Genomic DNA, 22,317 nt, shown 5'->3' with positions numbered 1-22,317 from the left:
ATGTAGAATGTGTAGTAGATGGTTCTAATTAGCACCTTTTTGAAAAGGGTTCTGTATAGCACCAAAAACGATTCCAATATTCTTACAATTCTGATAACCCCTTTTTGGTACTATAAAGAACTCGTTCATGTATATAAAAGGGTGTACATACGGTTCTAATGAAGTTACATATTTGTGTTTGTTCTCTGTGTAAATTAGTTCTGCAGGGAACAGATTTTAATGTACAACCACTGTTTATTTACTGAATGCAGCAAAAACATAAGTGCAAAAGTGACAGCGCTTTTATTTTTTATTATATTTTGTGTTAAATTGTGCAAATAAATGTAAATTGTGCAGAATTAAAGTCATATTTACGTGAGTTCTTTACAGGAACATGGAAAACGTTAATGTGTGACCAGATAAGGTTTCAGACTGAATTTATTTTGTCCAAGTGGAAAACAGGAAACATCTCAAGGCAATAAATGTGCAGACATTAAGTCAGTGTTTGAAACCCCCCCTGGTGTTCGGGCGTCCCGTGTTGGCGGGCTGCTGGCTCTCTCACTATAGCGGCGCTGAATGAATGTTTGGTTTAGCAATTCTTCTTCTTTAAATGATGTTTTCTAGTTTGGGAATGTGGTCTTCACACATTATCCCTCTGGGTTCTGAGCTCGATTTATTCATCTCTTCTTAAACTCACCTTTAAAGGCTCTTCATATAACATGATCCTCATATGTTTCATATCAAAATGCTCTGTTATTTGAACTTGAATTTGAATTTGAATTTAGACGGTTTGCAGATTTACAGACAATCATAACACCAGCAAAACTTTGCCAAATGTTTCAGTAGTGACTGTTTCAGTAGTGATTCTTTCAGGTGTGACTTTCGGTAGTGACTGTATCAGTAGTGACTGTTTCAGGAGTGACTGTTTCAGTAGTGACTGTTTCAGGAGTGACTTTCGGTAGTGACTGTTTCAGTAGTGAAAACAAAGCCAGTACATGACCAGCAAACACAGCTTTGAACAGCTGTTCACACAGAAAGTCATCATATTTTACATTAAAACACTAAAAAGTTCAGAAATTGTGTTTCAGACCTTAGCCCCGCCCATTTAGCCTACAACAGCTTAGCTCCACCTATTCACACTGACCTCGGCCTGAACTGGTTTCTGAATGAGGCACAATACAGTACAACCAATCAGAACAGAGCTCATTTACATATATCAGTCTTAAAGGCACAGTAACAGAAACAGCCTGTTTAACTGAGGGGCTGAAAATGATCATGTAGGAATGAATTATGACTGATTTTGATACATAAAACCTCTCAGACATTATAAATGGAGCTCAGAGGGACAAACAGAACAAAGCCCAGTTAAGTGTTGGTACCGGCCCGTTAAATCGGGCAGTTCTCAGCTCGACTGTCCGGTTAACATTCAGATCAGTGTTGATGAGTTTATGCAGGCAGCTTCAGGTCAGTCTGATCTGATGAAAAGGTCAGAGGTCATGGGGGGCTGACCTCATGCGACCGGGTGGAGTGTGTTGGCGGCGGAGTTGACGGTAACCGCAGCGATGCTGATCTGCCGTCTGACCTCGTCCCAGGCTCTGTCGGGGTCGGCAGCGTTCTCGATATCAAACAGAGCATCATAAACGCCCGGAAATGACTCACCCGCATATTTATTATGACTGCTGGGAGCAAAGACCACATGCCTGAAAACAGACAGACACACAGAGACAGACAGACACAGACAGGCAGACAAACAGACAGAAATAATCAGTTTACTGCTTCAGACAGATGGACAGACAGACAGATCACCTCTATACAGGTGTTTACCTAGAGGCAGGTGTTCACTTGTATACAGGTGTTTACCTAGAGGCAGGTGTTCACTCATATACAATTGTTTACCTAGAGGCAGGTGTTCACTTGTATACAGGTGTTTACCTAGAGGCAGGTGTTCACCTGTATACAGGTGTTTACTTAGAGGTAGGTGTTTACCTGTAGAAAGGTCGGCCTGGCAGCCCCAGTGGGTCGATGAAAGCGCGCTCCAAATACATCAGCTGATCGTTCACCATCCGAACAGCCAGGACACTGAGAGGGAGATACAGAGAGAGAGAGAGAGAGAGAGAGGAGTAGAGAAAGAGAGACAAGGAGAGAGACACAGAGACAAAGGCAGAGAGAGAGGAGTAGAGAGAGACACAGATGAAGACAGAGATAGAAACAGAAAGTGAGGAGTAGTGAGAGAGAGAGACAGAGAGAGACACCAACAGAGAGAGCGAATGAGACAGTTTAATGATGGAATGTGACTGATTAGTTTGTGCATTTATGTAATTATGTTCTACAATGGCTGGGTGGATAGAGTCTGTAGGGTGGAGTCTATGTGGTTGGGGTCTGTGTGGGCGGAGTTATGTGGGCAGGACATGTGTGGGCGGGATCTGTGTGACTTCATACTCTTTTGTGTCCAGTTTGTTCAGCCTTTGGTGAAAATCTGCTGCTGCTTGTGTAAAATTGTCCACAGCTGAAAAAAGAGCTTCTGAAAAACACAGGGAACAAATTACATCATGACTCAACACTGAACCCAACACTGAACCCAACACTGAACCCAACACTGAACTCCACACTGAACCCAACACTGAACTCCACACTGAACTCCACACTGAACCCAACACTGAACTCCACACTGAACCCGACACTGAACCCGACACTGAAACCGACACTGAACTCCACACTGAACTGACACTAACCCCAACACTGAACTGCAAACTGAACTGCACACTGAACCCGACACTGAACCCGACACTGAACTCCACACTGAACCCCACACTGAACCCGACACTGAACTCCACACTGAACCCGACACTGAACCCGACACTGAACTCCACACTGAACTCCACACTGAACTCCACACTGAACTCCACACTGAACCCGACACTGAACTCCACACTGAACCCAACACTGAACTCCACACTGGACCCGACACTGAACCCTACACCAAACTCAGCACTGAACTCCACAATGAACTCCACACTGAACCCGACACTGAACTCCACACTGAACCCGACACTGAACTCCACACTGAACCCAACACTGAACCCAACACTGAATCCGACACTGAACCCAACACTGAACTCCACACTGAACCCGACACTGGACCCTACACTGAACCCGACACTGAACTCCAGACTGAACCCAACACTGGACCCGACACTGAACCCTACACCAAACTCAGCACTGTGAAGTTCTAGAAATACAGTGGGCTTATAGTGAGTTATACTCTTAAAAAGATGGTTCTTCAAGGGTTCTTTAGTAAAGACAGTGGTTATATATAGAACCATGAACACTCAAAGGACCAGAGGCATTTTGAAATGGTTCTTTACATTATGAAGTATCAGAGTCTCTTAAAGGATGTGGTGCATTTTAGTTTTAATTTAGGTAAAAATCTGGTGAGCACCAGATACGGATGTGGTTTATTCATTTATTTTTTGAGAGTATCTGGTGCTCACCTGTAAAAGACCCCACATCCTTTCAGAGGCTCTGTAAAATGGTCAAAATAAATAATTTCTCCATTAAGTTCCAATAATAGTTAATAGTTTTTTTCTTTTACTGTTATCTTTTTGGAGATACAAGGTTTTGTTCCAACAGTGACAACATGCTGATATCAGTGTAGAGTCTTATTTCTTCTAAATACTGTTTAATTGAATGTGTTCATTAACTCTAATAGATGTTTGAATATTAAAATGAGTTATATTTTAGCAGTTCTACTGTACGTGAGTGCTGTGAGTTACCGAATGTGATGCCGTAACGCTGTATGGCCTCCGGGTGTTTCAACGCGAGCTGCTGGATGGTGTTGGCATACTGGGTGAGCGAGCGGGCGTATTCCTTACAGTCTAGTGGGATGATGAGGGCATCGGCCAGTCGGAAAACTAGCCCCGCCCGCACCCGGCCCACTGCCTCCAGCCGCCGAAACGAGGGGTCATAAAAACGCTCCACAAGTTCGAACGTCTCGTACACACTGTGGTACACCGGGTAGCTGCTGTAACGCTCTGTCTTCTGGAACACGACAACAGCACAGCGTTAAAGCAGCAGTTATTCCATTAGCTATCACGCTAATGTAGCATGCACCCCACCAAATAGCATGGTGCTAACTGCCTGCTAAGTCACAAACTCTACATGAAACACATGGGCTACAGTCTCTAACGTTCACACTGTCACTCACCCTGTTTTTGGTGTATCTGGCTCTGCCGGACGTGATTCCCAGTCGGATAAAATACGCTTCAAAATCACTTCCAGAGCCCAGTTTACTGATCCTACACGGAAACACACAACAAAAACACCATCACATCATTTAACAGGCAAATCATTAGCCCCGCCCACTCACTGTACAACACGATAGCCCCGCCCATTCAGTCTACAGCAGTTTAGCTCCACCCATTCAGCCTACAGTAGTTAAACCCCACCATTCAGCTACAGCAGTTTAGCTCCACCCATTCAGCTACAGCAGTTTAGCCCCACCATTCAGCTACAGCAGTTTAGCTCCACCATTCAGTCTACAGCAGTTTAGCTCCACCATTATATCAACAGCAGTTTAGCTCCACCATTCAGCTACAGCAGTTTAGCTCCACCATTCAGCTACAGCAGTTTAGCCCCACCATTCAGCTACAGCAGTTTAGCCCCACCATTCAGCTACAGCAGTTTAGCTCCACCATTCAGCTACAGCAGTTTAGCCCCACCATTCAGTCTACAGCAGTTTAGCTCCACCATTCAGCCTACAGCAGTTTAGCCCCACCATTCAGTCTACAGCAGTTTAGCTCCACCATTCAGTCTACAGCAGTTTAGCTCCACCATTCAGCCTACAGCAGTTTAGCTCCACCATTCAGTCTACAGCAGTTTAGCTCCACCATTCAGCTACAGCAGTTTAGCTCCACCATTCAGTCTACAGTAGTTTAGCTCCACCATTCAGCTACAGCAGTTTAGCTCCACCATTCAACCTACAGCAGTTTAGCTCCCACCATTCAGCTACAGCAGTTTAGCTCCACCCATTCAGTCTACAGTAGTTTAGCCCCACCTTTCAGCTACAGCAGTTTAGCTCCACCATTCAACCTACAGCAGTTTAGCTCCACCCATTCAGTCTACAGCAGTTTAGCTCCACCATTCAACCTACAGCAGTTTAGCTCCACCCATTCAGTCTACAGCAGTTTAGCTCCACCATTCAACCTACAGCAGTTTAGCTCCACCCATTCAGTCTACAGCAGTTTAGCTCCACCATTCAGTCTACAGCAGCTCCAGGCTTCCTCTAATCCTCCTCTCTGGTATGCTGAAGCTCTCTTTTACCCATAATGCTGCTCTCTTACCGTGGAGCGTCCCGGTTGTTAGTCCAGTTGTCCCGTTTGTGCCAGCTCTCATACAGACTGACCCTCCCTTCACCTTCCTCCGGACTCATCACCTATAAACACGTTATTACCTGCTATTAACTGTTTATACCACATCTGTAACAGAATAAAGCATGACTCCCAAAAGTTATTCAGTTATTACACAGTTACTCAGGTACTAAGCAGTTACTAGTCTAGGACTACATAGTAGTACTAGTAGTAGGACTAAATCAAGCCAATAACTGTTAATTAACTGTTAATTAACCATCCTAATGGTCTAAATGGTTACTAGATAATTACAAGATGAAACCATTGTAAAGGGAGACAATAACTAATTAGGTACTTAGGTAATTGCAGAGTTAATTAATGAGCTCATTTCATAGTGAGGGTTGTGCACAGGATTATGATGTATAATACACAAATAAAGGTGTTCTAGAAAGCGATTAATTGATTGTAGTTATGGTTTAATAAAGTGATAATAAACAGACAGTGAAATTATCAGCTCTTGTTAAGGTTTGATGATATAATTAGCAGATCACTGTAATGCCTGCTCTGCTGTTAGTTACACTGATTTTATACCAAACCTGTCCTTTAATACACTCACACACCTCAGCCTCCCACACTGATATACACATTGTACGCTTCTGAATAGTGACTGTTGACCTTACCAGTTTAGTGATGTCATACACCAGGGTGTGGAGCGAGGGGGTGCAGTCCACCCTCAGTGTGTACATACCTGCACACAGAGACAGTCAGGAAACGTAGAGAACCTTATAGACCTACTGAGTTCTTTATGAACACCTGACAGAACCGTGATCTGATTTCAGGTTCTCGCTGCTCAGGTGGGAACACATTTTGCCAAAGTTCTCCTTTTGCAGTGTAAACTGGGTCATCCTAATCTTGGGCCACACCCACATTTGTCCTGCCCACACAACTTAACTAAACTGTGTGTGGACAGTCTGTGTTTGAGTCGGAGAAACGTAGCGAGAAAGCTAACCACTATGTAAAAACTAAACACCAAACGAAAGATAACCTCCAAGCAAAAGCAGTTGCTACTGTATAACAGGTAGTTGCTAAGATATTGCTAGGCAGTTGCTATGGTATCCCAAGTGGTTGCTACGGGGCTGCTATGGTATCCCAGGTGGTTGCTAAGGTGTTGCTAGGTGGTTGCTGTGTTATATCAGGTGGATGTTAAGGTGTTGCTAGGTGGTTGCTATAGTATCCTAGGTGTTTGCTAAGGTGTTGCTAGGTGGATGCTAAGGTATTCCAGGTGGTTGTGAAAGTGTTGCTTGGCATTTACTATGGTGTCCCAAGAGGTTGCTAAGGTGTTGCTAAGCAATAACTATGGTGTCCCAGGTGGCTGCTAAAGTGTGGCTAGACAGTTGCTATGGTGTCCCAGGTAGTTTGCCATGGTATTGCTATGTGGTTGCTGTGGTATGCAAGGTATCTCAGGTGGTCACTAAGGTGTTGGTAGGCCATTGCTATGGTGTCCCAGGTAGTTGATAGGGTATTGCTGAGTGATTGCTGTAGTATCTTAGGTGGTCATTAAGCTGTTGCTAGGTGGTTGCTAAGGTATGTTTGTGTATGTTTGTGTGTAGATTGTGTGTGTTTGGTGTGTAGAGTGTGTGTGGTGTGTGTAATGTGTGTGTGTGTAGAGTGTGTGTGTGTGTGTAGAGTGTGTGTGTGTGTGTAATGTGTGTGTATGTGGTGTGTGTAGAGTGTGTGTGTGTAGTGTGTGTGTGTGTGATGTGTGTGGTGTGTGTAGAGTGTGTGTGTGTGTAGAATGTGTGTGGTGTATGTAGTGTGTGTGTGGTGTGTGTAGAGTGTGTGTGGTGTGTGTGGTGTGTGTAATGTGTGTAGAGTGTGTGGTGTGTGTAATGTGTGTGTATGTAGAGTGTGTGTGTGTGTGGTGTGTGTAAGTGTGTGTGTGTGGTGTGTGTAGTGTGTGTGGTGTGTGTAATGTGTGTGTATGTGTGTGTCTGTGTGTGTGGTGTGTGTGTGTGTGTGTGTGTGTGTGTGATCATGATGTCAGAACAGTGTTTAATCCCGTGTCTGCAGTGTTTCTGACTCTGTAATAAGGTTAGAGACATTAGGCTCATGGAGTGTATATACAGCGTGAAAAAGTTTCAGCCCCTTGAGCTCCTGTCTATGGAAGGAATTTCGCCTTTGAACGATCGTTTAGAAAAGCACCAGCAGCCTAATCAAGTATAGATCCTATGATCCTGTAAAGTTTCGATGTTAGGGTTGGGGTTGCCTCAAAAACTGCAGGATGAGAAACTGAAGGAGTGAAGTAGAGAAACTGTTAAAGTGAAGGAGATCCTTCTTTAAGACTTAAGACTTCACTGGATGTTTAGCAAGAAACTCAGTTCAAGTACATAAACATTGTTAATATTTTACACTGGGTTCTCTGGGAAGTGTTTGTGTGTGTGTGTGTCTCACCCTCGATGGCTGAGTCAGCATTGATGTACGCAACGGCTCTCTCCTGTAGCATTATAGCATTCTCCTACAAACACACATACGCACACACACACACACACACACACACACACATATATTCACACTTAAATATAAATATATAACCAAAACAACACAGATGCATAGAGGTTCTTTCTCTCTCTCTCTCTCTCTTTCTCTCTCTCTCTCTATTGTACCTCTGCCCATTCTGTGGATCCCTGCAGTCCAAACTCTTCAGCATCCCAGCTGGCGAAGATCAGAGAGCGCCTCGGACGCCAACCTGACAGGAGAAACGCAGCCCTTCCTTCAAATTACATTAATGAATAATAACGAGTGCAGAACTGTAAGAGAAGCATATGAGCAGCATATTTAAATCGGTGTACGTAGAGCTATATATGTAGAGCTGTATATGTAGAACCATATATACAGAGCAATACATGCAGAGGTATTTAAGCAGTATATGTAGAGTGGAATGTATTTGTAACATGGTATATAAGCAGTACAAATAGAGTGGTATGGAGAAGTATATAAACAGTATATATAAAGTGGTATATGTAGACAGGTATAAATGCAGTATATGTCAAGCCGTATATGTAGAACGTTATTTAAAGGGGGAGGTGTAGAGTGGTATATAAGCAGTATATGTAGTGCGTCATATGTAGAGTGGTATATGTAAAGCATTATATGTAGAGCAGTTTAGAAGAAGTATATATAGAGCGGCCTTTGTATGTGTGTGTCAGTGTGTGTGTGTGTGTGTGTGTGTGTGTGAGTGTGTGTGTGTGTGTGTCAGTGTGTGTGTGTGTGGATGTGTGTATGTGAGTGTGTGTGTACCTCTCTGTTTCAGTGCTCCTGCAGCTCTGACTGTCTCATGAACTACAGCTGCTCCAGTTACCGGATCAATCCCTCCAAACACCCACGCGTCACGGTGACCCCCCAGAATCACACACCTGTCTGAACACACACACACACACATACACACTGTGAGGAAAGTGTACATTTAGCTCCTGCTCTGTGTTCAGAGGAGTGGGTGGTGTACAGGTGGAGCTTCTTCCTGATGTGAGTTGTGAGTTTTGTCGTAACTGTTTTTTGGTACCCACTGTAACTCAGAGTCTGACAAGTGTACAGGACACACACACATCAGACAAATGACTTCAGAAATTAGCTTCTTATTCAAATCTCCCGCTCCACCTTAAATGATGCAGCAATTCCATTCAGGCCTGCACAGGTGGCAGAACATAACTGCCGCTCCATTTAAGGTGGAACGGAGGATTAGAACAGAACACCGGAGAATACGAAGCCAAATTCAGCTCTGTAGACATTTAGATGTGAAATAACATTTAGCAGCATTTTTGTGTTTGAAAGCAATATTAACAGATTTATCTGTAAATTGTTCAGTTCTGTTCTGACTATTTTGCATCCTAAACATATTTCACATCACTTTTTAACTGGTTCTTAAAATGGTTCCCATTAAACAGGTTTATTTATGAATTTAAAATGTTTTTATTTTATAATACATACGGCACGAATTATGGTGAAACCATCAGAAAGTGTAATAATACGGTGATGTAATTTTTGGCTGGACACTGTTAATAAGATGTTTATAGTGTCTGATCAGCTCAGAATTACAACGTTTGTGCAGGTGAGCAGGTTTGCAAATGAGCAGGTGACAGTGGTGGGCGAAATACACAAATCATGTACTTGAGTTAAAGTAGAGATACCCAAGGTAAAATATTACTCCAGTAAAAGCAGAAGTCCCAAAAGTATCGAAAGTAAAAGTACTAAAAGATTAATGAACTTAATTCAACTTAGTTACAAGTTTAAGTTTAATAAAAAAACTTGCTTTAAGGTTCCTAAATATGTTTTCCTTTACTATATTATACTAAATTCAGAAAAAAGACATGTAGTCACAACTGCATATATGTACATATTTCTATACTGTGGTCTATTTACACAAAGTTAGGTTAGTTCCATTATTTATGTTGGAATAGACTCTCCCAAAATTTTACGCTGCTGCACTGATGTTGAACCGTGTGCTTGAACTGGGTCGGTATGACCAACAGGTCAAAACAACCTCAAAACAAAGTGCGCGCTGTGCCCTGATTGGTGCTCTTGCTTTGCGCTTCTTTCGTTTTGACATGTTACGTTTTTATAAACACATAAACCAAAAGGAACGACAGATTTCTCAAAATGTAGTGGAGTAAAAAGTAAGATATTTGACTTGGTGCTCTGTACCTGGCTCCTGAGCTCCTCTGATCCTGCCGATGACGTTGTAGATGCGGGTCACCTGGTTGTAGGTGTGGATGTTCATGCGCACTTTACTGACAGCACAAAACAAACAGAGTTTAAAACAAACCCTAAATCCTCCACCAGGTAAACGCCTTCAGCCCCTCTTACTCATGCATTATTATATTAATAGCTCATATCATTTTATCATTAACAGTTTCTTTAAAGATCATTACTGAGTTTAGAACTCAGAGTAATGTAGTAATAAGGGTGTCTTACTTTAGTATGAAGGCATCAGTGAATCCAGGCCCGATACGATAGGACACGTTCAGAGCTCCTCTCCAATCAGGAGGTGGCGAGGCTCCACCCATATTCCTACATCACAAACACAAATTCAGACCAGTTTCAGCTGAATTAGTTTCAGTTCACACAGTGTAAACAACAGTCGGCGACTCAGATGATGTAAATAAATGAATAAAAACATGAAAATTAAAATAAAACAGTTAGAAAGTTTTGATATGACAATATTCAACATAGATTTAAATATTATAAATTATAAACTATATAAACTAAGTTCACAATATTTAATATAAGCATCTGGAAACAAGAATTTATTAAATTAAAAATAATATACTGTAATTATCTAAATTATTCACAAATTTTTGTGAAGTTATCAGCTTAGAGATGTGATCACAATTTTTAAGACATTCCAGACATTAATTTTATTATAACTTTATTCTGGACATTATTATTATAATAATTATTTTTTTTCCAAATACAAAATTTATTACAACTTCTTTATGGATATTAATTTTATTAAAATTTTATTGTAGACATTAATATTACTAGAAATTCATTGCTTTAATGTATATTTAATGTTATTTTTATCAGTTTAGTCTTTCTCTGATTGACTGATAAACACTGAAAGATAACTCACTTTAGCAGATGAACGGCATCATCATAGCCAATAGGGTGCACAGGAATTTTGGGTAGCCCTGCCCCCTCCTCCAGTTTGGACCTATACGTGTACTCTACGGAAAGAAAAACAGAAATCGTTGTTGTAAGAAAACATTTCCAGGTAGAAGAAAAACATTGTTATCGTCTGTTGTTGTAAACGTTTGTGTTTCTATTGATCGATTTATCATAGATGTTCAAACACACAGAGTTAATGAGGGAGGTGATGTTTTCTCATATCAGATGTGTTATGTGTACCGTACAGTAAGTGCTGTACCTTTGGCGGGATATCCGGGGGTCAGTGGGTCTCCTGCTCCGTTCAGGTTTAGGACGTTTCCTCGTTGAGCGCCCCCTCCTGGCAGGTTCCATCCAGCAGGGTAGGGTTCTACACCCTGAGCACAGTAATCTGCCGGGTCTGAATACAGTATGATGCCTTTAGCCCCCGCTAACACTGCGTTCTTCACCTGAAACACACACAGAGTTTCTGTATCAGCGGTTTATAAATTAGCTCACACACTGAACTCAGGTTTAACCTCTGATTAGCTTAGCTTCATCTCGCTGAGTTTTAAGTTTCTCACCTTGTTTCCTCTGAATATCTTGCCATATCTGGCGATGACGATTTTTCCAGTGCAGTTTATTCCCATTTCCCTCTCCAGCTTGAAGAAATCCTCAGTCCTGCCGTAATTTACATACACCAGGTCTCCCTGAGAACAGCAAGCATAGAACAGTGCCCCTTAGGGGTCAACACTCTGATTCACAGCTTACAAAGTTTAATTAATCAATTCATTTATAAAGTACTAAATTAATCAATTGAAATAAAACAATGAATCTTTTTTTTCAAAAGTGTAGAGTCTTTTCTTATTGAAAATAAATGTAATATTTTAAATGTTTAATATCACTCTTCAGATATTAAAATTGTACAAATTATTTTATGAGTTTACAATGAAAGAAATGAAAAGTGATCATAATGAGTGTACAGTAGTACATGGTAGTGTAACTGTATGGTAGTGTCCAGTAGTGTGTGGTAGTGTGTGGTAGTGTATGGTAGTGTACGGTAGTGCACAGTAACCTGTGGTTGACCCTGGGCCGAGAAGGCATTGTACGGAGGAACGATATCAGTCACGTGCTCGTATCCCTCAGGAACTGGCTCAGAGAGGGAGGAGTTAAACACCTGCACCAGAACATTTATTCAAAACAAATATTAATTATCACATTCTCTCAAATGGAAAAGACAAGAACATTCAGCAAGATTGTATTCAGAGTAAGTTGGGTTATTTCTGATGATCAGTCAATAATTAAATGTTTACACAGCATGAGAATCAGCATGGAGTAATATATAAACAAAATAAACAAAAACTATTTAACCCCAATAACTTTTTTTACACATTTGAACCTCAATAAATTTTCTGACTGTTCAGTAAACAACTTACCCCCCCCAATCCCCCCATACTTTAACCCAAATATAATCAATCAGCTAAAATATGTTTGGTGTCTGAAATCTACTTCTTCGGTTTCAGCATCAGAGCTACAAGGCTAACATAGCTAACAAGCTAACAGGTAATGAAAGGTGGAGCTAAACTGCTGTAGCTGAATGGTGGAGCTAAACTGCTGTAGCTGAATGGTGGAGCTAAACTGCTGTAGCTGAATGGTGGGAGCTAAACTGCTGTAAGTTGAATGGGTGGAGCTAAACTGCTGTAGCTGAATGGTGGAGCTAAACTGCTGTAGACTGAATGGTGGAGCTAAACTGCTGTAGCTGAATGGTGGAGCTAAACTGCTGTAGACTGAATGGTGGAGCTAAACTGCTGTAGCTGAATGGTGGAGCTAAACTGCTGTAAGTTGAATGGTGGAGCTAAACTGCTGTAGCTGAATGGTGGAGCTAAACTGCTGTAGCTGAATGGTGGAGCTAAACTGCTGTAGCTGAATGGTGGAGCTAAACTGCTGTAGTTGAATGGTGGAGCTAAACTGCTGTAGCTGAATGGTGAAGCTAAACTGCTGTAGGCTGAATGGTGGGGCTAAACTGCTGTAGCTGAATGGTGGGGCTAAACTGCTGTAGGCTGAATGGTGGGGCTAAACTGCTGTAGCTGAATGGTGGAGCTAAACTGCTGTAGCTGAATGGTGGAGCTAAACTGCTGTAGCTGTATGGTGGAGCTAAACTGCTGTAGCTGAATGGTGGAGCTAAACTGCTGTAGCTGAATGGTGGAGCTAAACTGCTGTAAGTTGAATGGTGGAGCTAAACTGCTGTAAGTTGAATGGTGGAGCTAAACTGCTGTAGTTGAATGGTGGAGCTAAACTGCTGTAGCTGAATGGTGGAGCTAAACTGCTGTAAGTTGAATGGGTGGAGCTAAACTGCTGTAGACTGAATGGTGGAGCTAAACTGCTGTAGCTGAATGGTGGAGCTAAACTGCTGTAAGTTGAATGGGTGGAGCTAAACTGCTGTAGACTGAATGGTGGAGCTAAACTGCTGTAGACTGAATGGTGGAGCTAAACTGCTGTAGCTGAATGGTGGAGCTAAACTGCTGTAGCTGAATGGTGGAGCTAAACTGCTGTAGCTGAATGGTGGAGCTAAACTGCTGTAAGTTGAATGGGTGGAGCTAAACTGCTGTAGACTGAATGGTGGAGCTAAACTGCTGTGGCTGAATGGTGGAGCTAAACTGCTGTAGCTGAATGGTGGAGCTAAACTGCTGTAGCTGAATGGTGGAGCTAAACTGCTGTAGCTGAATGGTGGAGCTAAACTGCTGTAGCTGAATGGTGGAGCTAAACTGCTGTAGCTGAATGGTGGAGCTAAACTGCTGTAGCTGAATGGTGAAGCTAAACTGCTGTAGGCTGAATGGTGGGGCTAAACTGCTGTAGCTGAATGGTGGGGCTAAACTGCTGTAGGCTGAATGGTGGGGCTAAACTGCTGTAGCTGAATGGTGGAGCTAAACTGCTGTAGCTGAATGGTGGAGCTAAACTGCTGTAAGTTGAATGGTGGAGCTAAACTGCTGTAGCTGAATGGTGGAGCTAAACTGCTGTAGCTGTATGGTGGAGCTAAACTGCTGTAGCCGAATGGTGGAGCTAAACTGCTGTAGCTGAATGGTGGAGCTAAACTGCTGTAAGTTGAATGGTGGAGCTAAACTGCTGTAGACTGAATGGTGGAGCTAAACTGCTGTAGTTGAATGGTGGAGCTAAACTGCTGTAGCTGAATGGTGGAGCTAAACTGCTGTAGCTGAATGGTGGGGCTAAACTGCTGTAGACTGAATGGTGGAGCTAAACTGCTGTAAGTTGAATGGTGGAGCTAAACTGCTGTAGCTGAATGGTGGGGCTAAACTGCTGTAGACTGAATGGTGGAGCTAAACTGCTGTAAGTTGAATGGTGGAGCTAAACTGCTGTAGCTGAATGGTGGGGCTAAACTGCTGTAAGTTGAATGGTGGAGCTAAACTGCTGTAAGTTGAATGGTGGAGCTAAACTGCTGTAGGCTGAATGGTGGGGCTAAACTGCTGTAGCTGAATGGTGGGGCTAAACTGCTGTAGGTTGAATGGTGGAGCTAAACTGCTGTAGCTGAATGGTGGGGCTAAACTGCTGTAGCTGAATGGTGGGGCTAAACTGCTGTAGGCTGAATGGTGGGGCTAAACTGCTGTAGGCTGAATGGTGGGGCTAAACTGCTGTAGGCTGAATGGTGGGGCTAAACTGCTGTAGGCTGAATGGTGGAGCTAAACTGCTGTAGGCTGAATGGTGGAGCTAAACTGCTGTAGGCTGAATGGGCAGGGCAGAATGTGTGAGGCTTAACTGTAAGCTGTCAGATACATGTAAATATATATATGTTTTTATGACATCAGAAAAACACTGAATTCATTAGTTTAGTTTCTGTATATATATGGACAGTCTGTACTGGGGAGTGTTTTGAACAGTGTTACACACAGCAAACTATTTATTTATAAAAATGAGGAAAATGTATTTTTCTATTACAATTTTCTGTTTATGTTAATAAAAATATAAATGACAGTTAAACTGCCACTTTCACAATGAGGTTGTGAAACTAACGCTTCAGGCAGTTCATTACATTTTCCTGTGAGCTTTCAGCTTCTCTCTTATCCTAATCTGATCAAGTCTTGTGACACTGGTATGCGGCACTGAGCGCTGAGTGAACACATTCACTGGAACTGGAAAATGTGACAGACTCAAGCCATGAAAAACACACACAGCTGCAACACTAAATCACACCAGTCTCTCAGTATCTCTCTCTCTCTCTCTCTCTCTCTCTCTGTCTCCTTACACTAGCCCTTTATCCTCACAATGGGCCTACTTACGCCCTCAGCCCACAGCTAAAGCTAACTCCAGCCATTAAAAAATAACCCTACAATCACAAAATGCTAACACCGCTAACTGGGTGTCCAGACGTCCACCTCTATAAGTTCCCTCACAGAAAGTTACTACATGAAATGGTTATGAATTCACTGCCTGATGACTGAGACACTGTTTTATGATAGTTTAGAGAACTTAAACTCCATTCCTGGTGGAGGGATACATGCAGGGCACTGTGAGGCAAAATAGTCCCCAAAGAAAACGTATTATTTCAGATTTTCCACTATTTTCATCATCAACATTCTATATAAACTCAGAAGACTCGTGTAGGTTCACTGGTGGTTTTGGATAGTAAATATAATGTCTATATTGTGTTGTAGTCATGGCGATGTCTGGTTCCTATCAGAAGTCAGGCTAGTGTGAATAAAGCAGAAGAAGCTGTTGTGTGTTCAATAAAGGCTGTTAAACACTGTAATATTAAACTAAAGCTCAGCTTAGTGTAATAAAATAACAGCAGTGTCACTGACATCACACTGACCTGCACATCTATTCACACATCATTACTGTCATTACAGTCCAGACACGGTCATTACAGTCCCCACAGCGAGCCTCAGCCTCGCCGTTTAGCGATTAAGAGTTTAAGAGTTTAAGGTTCAAGAGTTTGTGGTGTTTCAGACAGACTGACACTGAATAACACACTGTTATCTACAAACATGGACTAAAGTACAGATGGGAGATTCTACTGGAGCTCCTCTCTGCTCTGTGAGCACGTTTTACAGACGTCCTTCATCCAAAAGGACAAATCATCAAACCTGTTACTTCATTCTAATTGATAAGATAAAGTTTGTTAAAGACAGCATGGTGTTTCTTTACTATCTATGGTTTTCTGACCTGTGATTGTGACTGATCTACCGGAGAATCTGCATGTGGTATAAAACCTCATGTACATACAGACAAAAATTAAAATAAAAAAAATCATGAAACACTATCAAAATTTAATAATAATTGTAGGTAATAAGTCAGACATCAATAAAAACAAACTTGCATGGTGAAATGTTCTTCAGATTGATGGAGAATGTGTTGTATATGGTTCTATATATGACCAAAAAGGGTTGTTCTGTTGCTAGCTTGACAACAGCAGAACCCTTTTTGGTGCTGTATAGAACCATATACAACACATTATCCATTGATCTGAAGAACCATCTCACCATGCAGAGAACCATTTAATCATGCAGATGGTCATTTGAGTGCTCATTGTTCTATATAGAAACATTGTCTCTACTTAAGAACCCTTGAAGAAGCATGTTTTTAAGAAAAAACAGCTCCAGTGTTCTGGAAAATGCTGAACTCGCCTTAGTTACTGATTAATAATGTAGTAATAATGGCCAGTTAATTACCAACTGCAAGCTTGTTAAGCATTAATAAGATCATTATAATGTCCTGTTACTAGTGCTACTAACTGTTTTGTTTGTTTTGTTTTTGTTGTTTTTCTTATTTCAGTGTTCTGCTGCATGGTGTGTGCTGTGCTCCTCCTGACGCCTGTTCTCCAGATTCCACACTGGTTCCGTGCCTGTGTGAAGGTTCTAAGCTGTTAACTGTAGCGCTGGAGTGAAGAGCGAGATGCTGTGTGTGGCTCAGAGGTGACGCTCTTCAGTCCATGTTTACAGATAACAGTGTGTTACCGTGTCAGACGGCTGTTAGAGGTGTCTGGACTGGTCAGCAGTACCTCGTCTCCATGCTGGTCCACTATGGAGATATAGTTGGGTCGGGTTCTGTTTGGATATGACAGCAGGACGTCGTACCAGACCAGCTCGGCCGAGTCCAGTCCAAATGCCAGCCACTCGTCTCGAATCTGCTCAGCCAGTCGCAGGTTCTGCTGCGTGCCGGCCAGGTGGGGCAGATGCGTGAACTTCCTGTTTGAAGGAGTGAGGAAAAGAAGTTGTGAGCAATGAAGAACGCTTAAAGAGTAGCTCCACCCTAAGACCTGTTTTTCATTAATAGTTGAAATGCTCTGCTCTGTAATAATAAATATACCAGCTTTGTTTAAAATGTGAACAACATCTTTCTGTAAAAATATCATTTTTATCATGGTCAGTTCTGCCTCTGCAGCGCCCCCTCTGGTTCAACTCTGCTATAGGCGCAGATGCCGTGTCTTCGTACCAAAGCACCATGACATGTCACAGTATGCAAATCAGTCAACCAACGTCACCACCCCCTGATGATGCCCTACTCGTGCTGCACTCAGAAATATGAAAGCACAGAAGCCAAGAGTGAGGAGATAACCACACTCATGCGCTGAGCTAAACACCCCCATGACCACCTCACAAGGCTGCGGTATGCCAGCTGTCTGTACCAACTGTAACCCAATTAATCTGAGCTTAGTTTGGAATAAAGATGTTGGACTGATTAAGTGAGGATTCTTCCGAGTCACCATAAAGCTGCTCGGGTTGCATCCGATTCATGTGAATTTGAGAGGGAACCGAATCAGATGTGACAATGGTAAGTGCCAAGAAAAGCTAGCAGAACATAAGGATTTAGGGCCACTGCAGCAAATCCTAGCTGACCGGTGATGCAGTCAGCAACCTTGATGTCAAACTGAATGAAACTTAGACAGAGTTCAAAGAAATCCACTTTATTCATTCGGAATTCAGAGCATCTAAGAAATCAGGACTAAAGTTATATTGAATATGGACCTGGAGATCATTAGAAGTGAGAGTCCCATTTTATATTGTGTTTCTAATAACTGTGTAGTTACACATAAATAACATATGCAACAACACTGTAACTACTGATGATTTACTCAAAGTCACAGCTGGATTACAGATGTACAGACTATGTAATTACATATGTGTATAGCTTCAGTTTTGCCTCATGTAATTACACAAGTGTATCTTCTACACAGGAACTTTCTTGTAGTGCAGTGTTAAAGTTACACTTTAAAATACTTGGACAGTTCCTGTGTAGTTGTTATGTAGGTACTGTGTAATAATGCAGTAGTAATATAGACGTTGCTTCGGAGGGAACGCAACACATTAAATTAATGTCATAAAAGTTACATGTTAATAAAGGGGTCGTCTGCTGTTCTGTCACATTACAGAATGGTTTAAGGCTGAAACTGGTCACAGTGTCACAGCACTAGCAACATAAATGCTAGGTAAATGTTAGGAAAGCTGGCAGATACAGTGTAAGTATTGCCTTAATGTAAGTTATTACATACTTCCTTTTACTGCTGGAAAAAAAAACTGCTGTTCCAGTCTGATTAAAAATGTAATTACATTTATGTTGTCTTCCTTGTGTAAATACATGAGAGAGAACAGGTTGTTACAACTATTAAGATACACTTGTGTAATTACATGAGGCAAAACTGAAGTTGATACACTTGTGTAAAATTACATAAGGTGTACTTCTGTAATCAATCTGTAACGGTAACTAAATCATTAGTAGTTACATATGTCATTCACGTGTAACTACACAGGTATTAGAGACACAATATAAAGTTAGACCGAAGCGAGCTGTCACGGTTTTAGGGAACGTTCTGTCATTCTGCCGCTCACTGCTAATCATTTTCTGGCACTACCTTAACTCTTTGGTGGCTTGTGTCAGCGGCTCATACTGTTTAGGCTCACACTGCCTGATCAGAAACACCTTCCCTCCCAGTTTCTCTCGCACCCAACCTCCAAACCCGAACATCACTGCAGTGCCCCTCCCAGCATGCCCTGCCCATTTTGAGCATTTTTCAAAGTTAAGCCAGGGGTGGAGTCAGCTGAACATAGTGGGGTGAAGTTACCCTTTAACAACCACACAAAACCACATACAATCCTCAAACATCTGGAATCAACAACAGCAAACATCTGCTTATGGTCTACGAGGTGTTTACATTTCACACCATTTTAATTTTATTAGAACTTCATTCTGGACGTTAATTTTATTAGAACTTAATTCTGGATATTATTTTTATTATAACTTAATTCTGGACATTAATTTTATTAGAACTTCTTTCTAGACGTTAAATATTATAGAACTTCGTTCTGCATGTTCTACTTTTTTCTCAGTTTGATGTTCTGCTGATGATCTGAAATCTGTCAAGTTTCAAACAACAGATTAAACAATATTTACTCAAAGCATGAAGCTCAGGTGTGTTGTGACAAGTGTGTTACGGACAGGTGTGTTATGGACAGATGTGTTATAGAGAGGTGTGTTATAGACAGGTGTGTTATGGACAGATGTGTTATAGACAGGTGTGTTATGGACAGATGTGTTATAGAGAGGTGCATTATAGACAGGTGTGTTATGGACAGATGTGTTATAGACAGGTGTGTTATGGACAGGTGTGTTATGGACAGGTCTGTCATGGACAGATGTTATGGACAGGACTGTTATGGACAGGAATGTTATGGACAGGTGTGTTATGGACAAATGTGCTATGGACAGGAGTGTTATGGACAGGACTGTTATGGACAGGTGTGTTATGGACAGGTGTGTTATGGACAGATCTGTCATGGACAGGTGCATTATGGACAGATCTGTCATGGACAGGTGTATTATGGACAGATCTGTCAGGGACAGGAGTGTTATGGACAGGTGTGTTGTGGACAGATGTGTTATAGACAAGTCTGTAATGGACAGGTGTATTATGGACAGGTGTTCATGTACCTGAGATGCTGTTTGATGTTCTCTGCATGTATTTCATCCAGGAACTCCTGCAGGTGATCTGGTTTCTCATGATGTTCTGTGACGGGCCTCGCAAACCAGCCTGGAGTAGAAACATTATGTTACAGATGTGGAGCAATCCTGCAGTAAAGATCAGCACCAGCTCAGAAACTCCTTGCTGAGAGATCAGACACTTTAGAACATTTACATATTATTTACATAAACCGTTAGGACTTCCAGAGAGAGTCACTCTCTGACTACAACACATCAACGTTTAAACTACATTAATTCAGTAAAATCACTGTATGTGTGTGTATGTGTGTTATAGTGTGTGTGTGTTAGAGTGTCTGTGTGTGTGTGTGTTATAGTGTGTCTGTTACAGTTGATGTTTCAGGAGATCTGGAGGAGATCAGATATAAGATAATCCTTGTGTAATGAAGGATAAAATCAAAGTGAAAAAACAGGAGTTTCCAAAACTGGAGTTCAAAAACTGATTCAAAGCTCCAGAGAAAATGTGCCTCCTAACAACCAACTGGAAGACCTGTCAGACCCCAAAACTGCCCCCGTCAGATAAACGGCACTTAAAGAACCTGAACCTGTTTAGTCTTGATAAAATGTCTGTTGAAGGGCAAAATGTTGTATTGACCTTTTAGTGCATGCTACACTTTCCCACCTGCAAAGATTGACCTACAATCCTGGAACAATTTTGCATCAGTCTAAGCAATCTAGTCCTTAAATGTCCAGGGTCCACCGGTGGGCCCAAAGTTTAATTACACACATCTACAATCTAAGAACAGCTCAGCTAGTTTGTACTGAGGTCCCTGTAGTTACTGGATAATAAGGCTTAGTGTGTAACAAGGCTGAGATTTTAAGGGGCTAATTTCACCGAAAGACAACTATACGACTACAGTACATTACACTGTAGAGTAAAACACACATAAAATCTGATTACTGGCCCCCAAAGGTCTGAACCTGCGAAGAAAATTTATCCACTGCTGTAAGTTACTGCAGACAGTCAGTGTGACTATTTTGTGAGTATTGTATTTATAAGTACACCAAGATATTTGTAGGTCAAAACCTGCTGAATTTCCTGATTATAAATTACTAAAGGAGGTGGATATGAATCAGGAGACACACAACAAAAAAGACCTTCTCTGTCTTCTTTGTGTTGATAATAAGAGCATTCAGTTGACACCATATACCAACCCAGTGACACCCTGCTGAAACAGATCATCATTATCCGTCAACAGAGCTAATAACTTAGAATCATCAGAATATTTAAAAATGATTCGGTTCCTGAGCTTCACAGTCATTCATATACAATATAAACAGAAATGGAGAACATCCTTGTGATGCTCCAACATCAGTTATAATAGGCAGTGATAGTGCTGCACTCTATTAATGAGGAAATTCCTTTACCAGTAAATAAGTATTAATATCTAACTGAACCATTTCTGACAGTACAATATCAGGCCAAACGGTGTTAGACGCTGATGAGAAATCCAGAAAAAGCGTTCAAGCAAATGTAAGAGGCTTGTCTAAGTGTTTTAACACAAAATGGACCAGCGTAGCTACTGTATCCTCAGTGCTAACTTTGCTAAGTGCAAACTGATATAACTGAAGCGTAATTCATTGTTATATAGTACTAATTCAGTAATATTAGAAGCAAAGGTAGTAACTATATATGAGTGAAAGTGTGAAGACTAACACAGAACTGAATTCAGATCTGGATAACTCTGCAGACGATGACTGTTTGGCTGAATTTGGCCTGTTGGCCCCCCCAGAAGGTTACCCTAACCCCCTCCAGTCACTGACAGAACATGGTGGTGGGTGGGCTGCCGGACCAGCCAGACCTGCTGAGCTGGATCACCTGGAGTCCCAGATTCTGGTCCACTGGCTGTAGTTTAGTAATATTAGTGTAACAAATAAGATCTTGAGTCAAATCCAGAGTTAAAGGAACTGGTGTAACACTGAGAGTCTCTTACTGCAGCACATAAAACCCTGAAGACGTAACAGTGGAGCCCAGTGGAGACCCCTACCAGTAGAGACCCCCCAGCGAGGTTATATAGATGTGTAAAAGTGCTGTAAAGCTGTAAAGCAGGTCAGAATGCTCTCCTCCTCCGTCTGCCCTCCTCTGTCTCTGCACTGCTGTGCATTTTTGGCCCAAAACAAACACTGAACTTCAGCCCCTCAGCACCAAAAGTTTAGGCAACCCGTAAACACTTCACATACACACACACACACACAAACAAGTGTATGAACGTACCGATGATGAAGCCGATGAAGAAGAAGAGTGTGAACACGGTGATCCACTTTAGCAACCGAACGAGTGTGTTCTCAGAGCCCATCCCCCCACACACACACCACACCACACACACACACCACACTGACCACAGGGGCACAGTAGAGCCTGAGAATA

At 41.9% G+C, this 22,317-nt stretch overlaps 1 protein-coding gene across 1 annotated transcript; it reads right to left on the bottom strand.

Moving 5' to 3' along the window:
* Positions 1–271: 271 nt before the first annotated feature.
* Positions 272–22,317, bottom strand: naalad2 (N-acetylated alpha-linked acidic dipeptidase 2). The gene is made up of 19 exons (XM_036558292.1): positions 22,165–22,317; positions 19,902–20,001; positions 16,975–17,161; positions 12,037–12,138; positions 11,546–11,671; positions 11,245–11,431; positions 10,951–11,044; positions 10,293–10,388; positions 10,023–10,108; positions 8,622–8,741; positions 7,988–8,070; positions 7,776–7,839; positions 6,005–6,072; positions 5,319–5,410; positions 4,184–4,274; positions 3,753–4,017; positions 2,419–2,500; positions 1,966–2,058; positions 272–1,679 (listed from the first exon to the last, which is right to left on the bottom strand). Exons 1-19 carry the CDS (start codon positions 22,244–22,246, stop codon positions 1,490–1,492), a joined length of 2,208 nt encoding a protein of 735 aa, XP_036414185.1. The 5' UTR covers positions 22,247–22,317; the 3' UTR covers positions 272–1,489.

Source organism: Colossoma macropomum, unplaced genomic scaffold (genome assembly GCF_904425465.1).
Source record: "Colossoma macropomum unplaced genomic scaffold, Colossoma_macropomum, whole genome shotgun sequence".
NCBI lineage: Eukaryota > Metazoa > Chordata > Actinopteri > Characiformes > Serrasalmidae > Colossoma > Colossoma macropomum.
The sequence above is the reverse complement of the archived record's forward strand: the minus strand, read 5'-3'. Positions and strand labels throughout refer to the sequence as shown.

Coding starts and splice junctions, on each gene's coding strand:
- naalad2 (XM_036558292.1), bottom strand. CDS start 22,246: ATGGGCTCTGAGAACACACTCGTTCGGTTGCTAAAGTGGATCACCGTG. Junction 2,059..2,418: donor AACAAACTGGACACAAAAGA/GTATGAAGTCAC, acceptor TCTCCCTCTCAG/TGTCCTGGCTGTTCGGATGG. Junction 1,680..1,965: donor CCAGGCCGACCTTTCTACAG/GTAAACACCTAC, acceptor GTCTGTTTTCAG/GCATGTGGTCTTTGCTCCCA.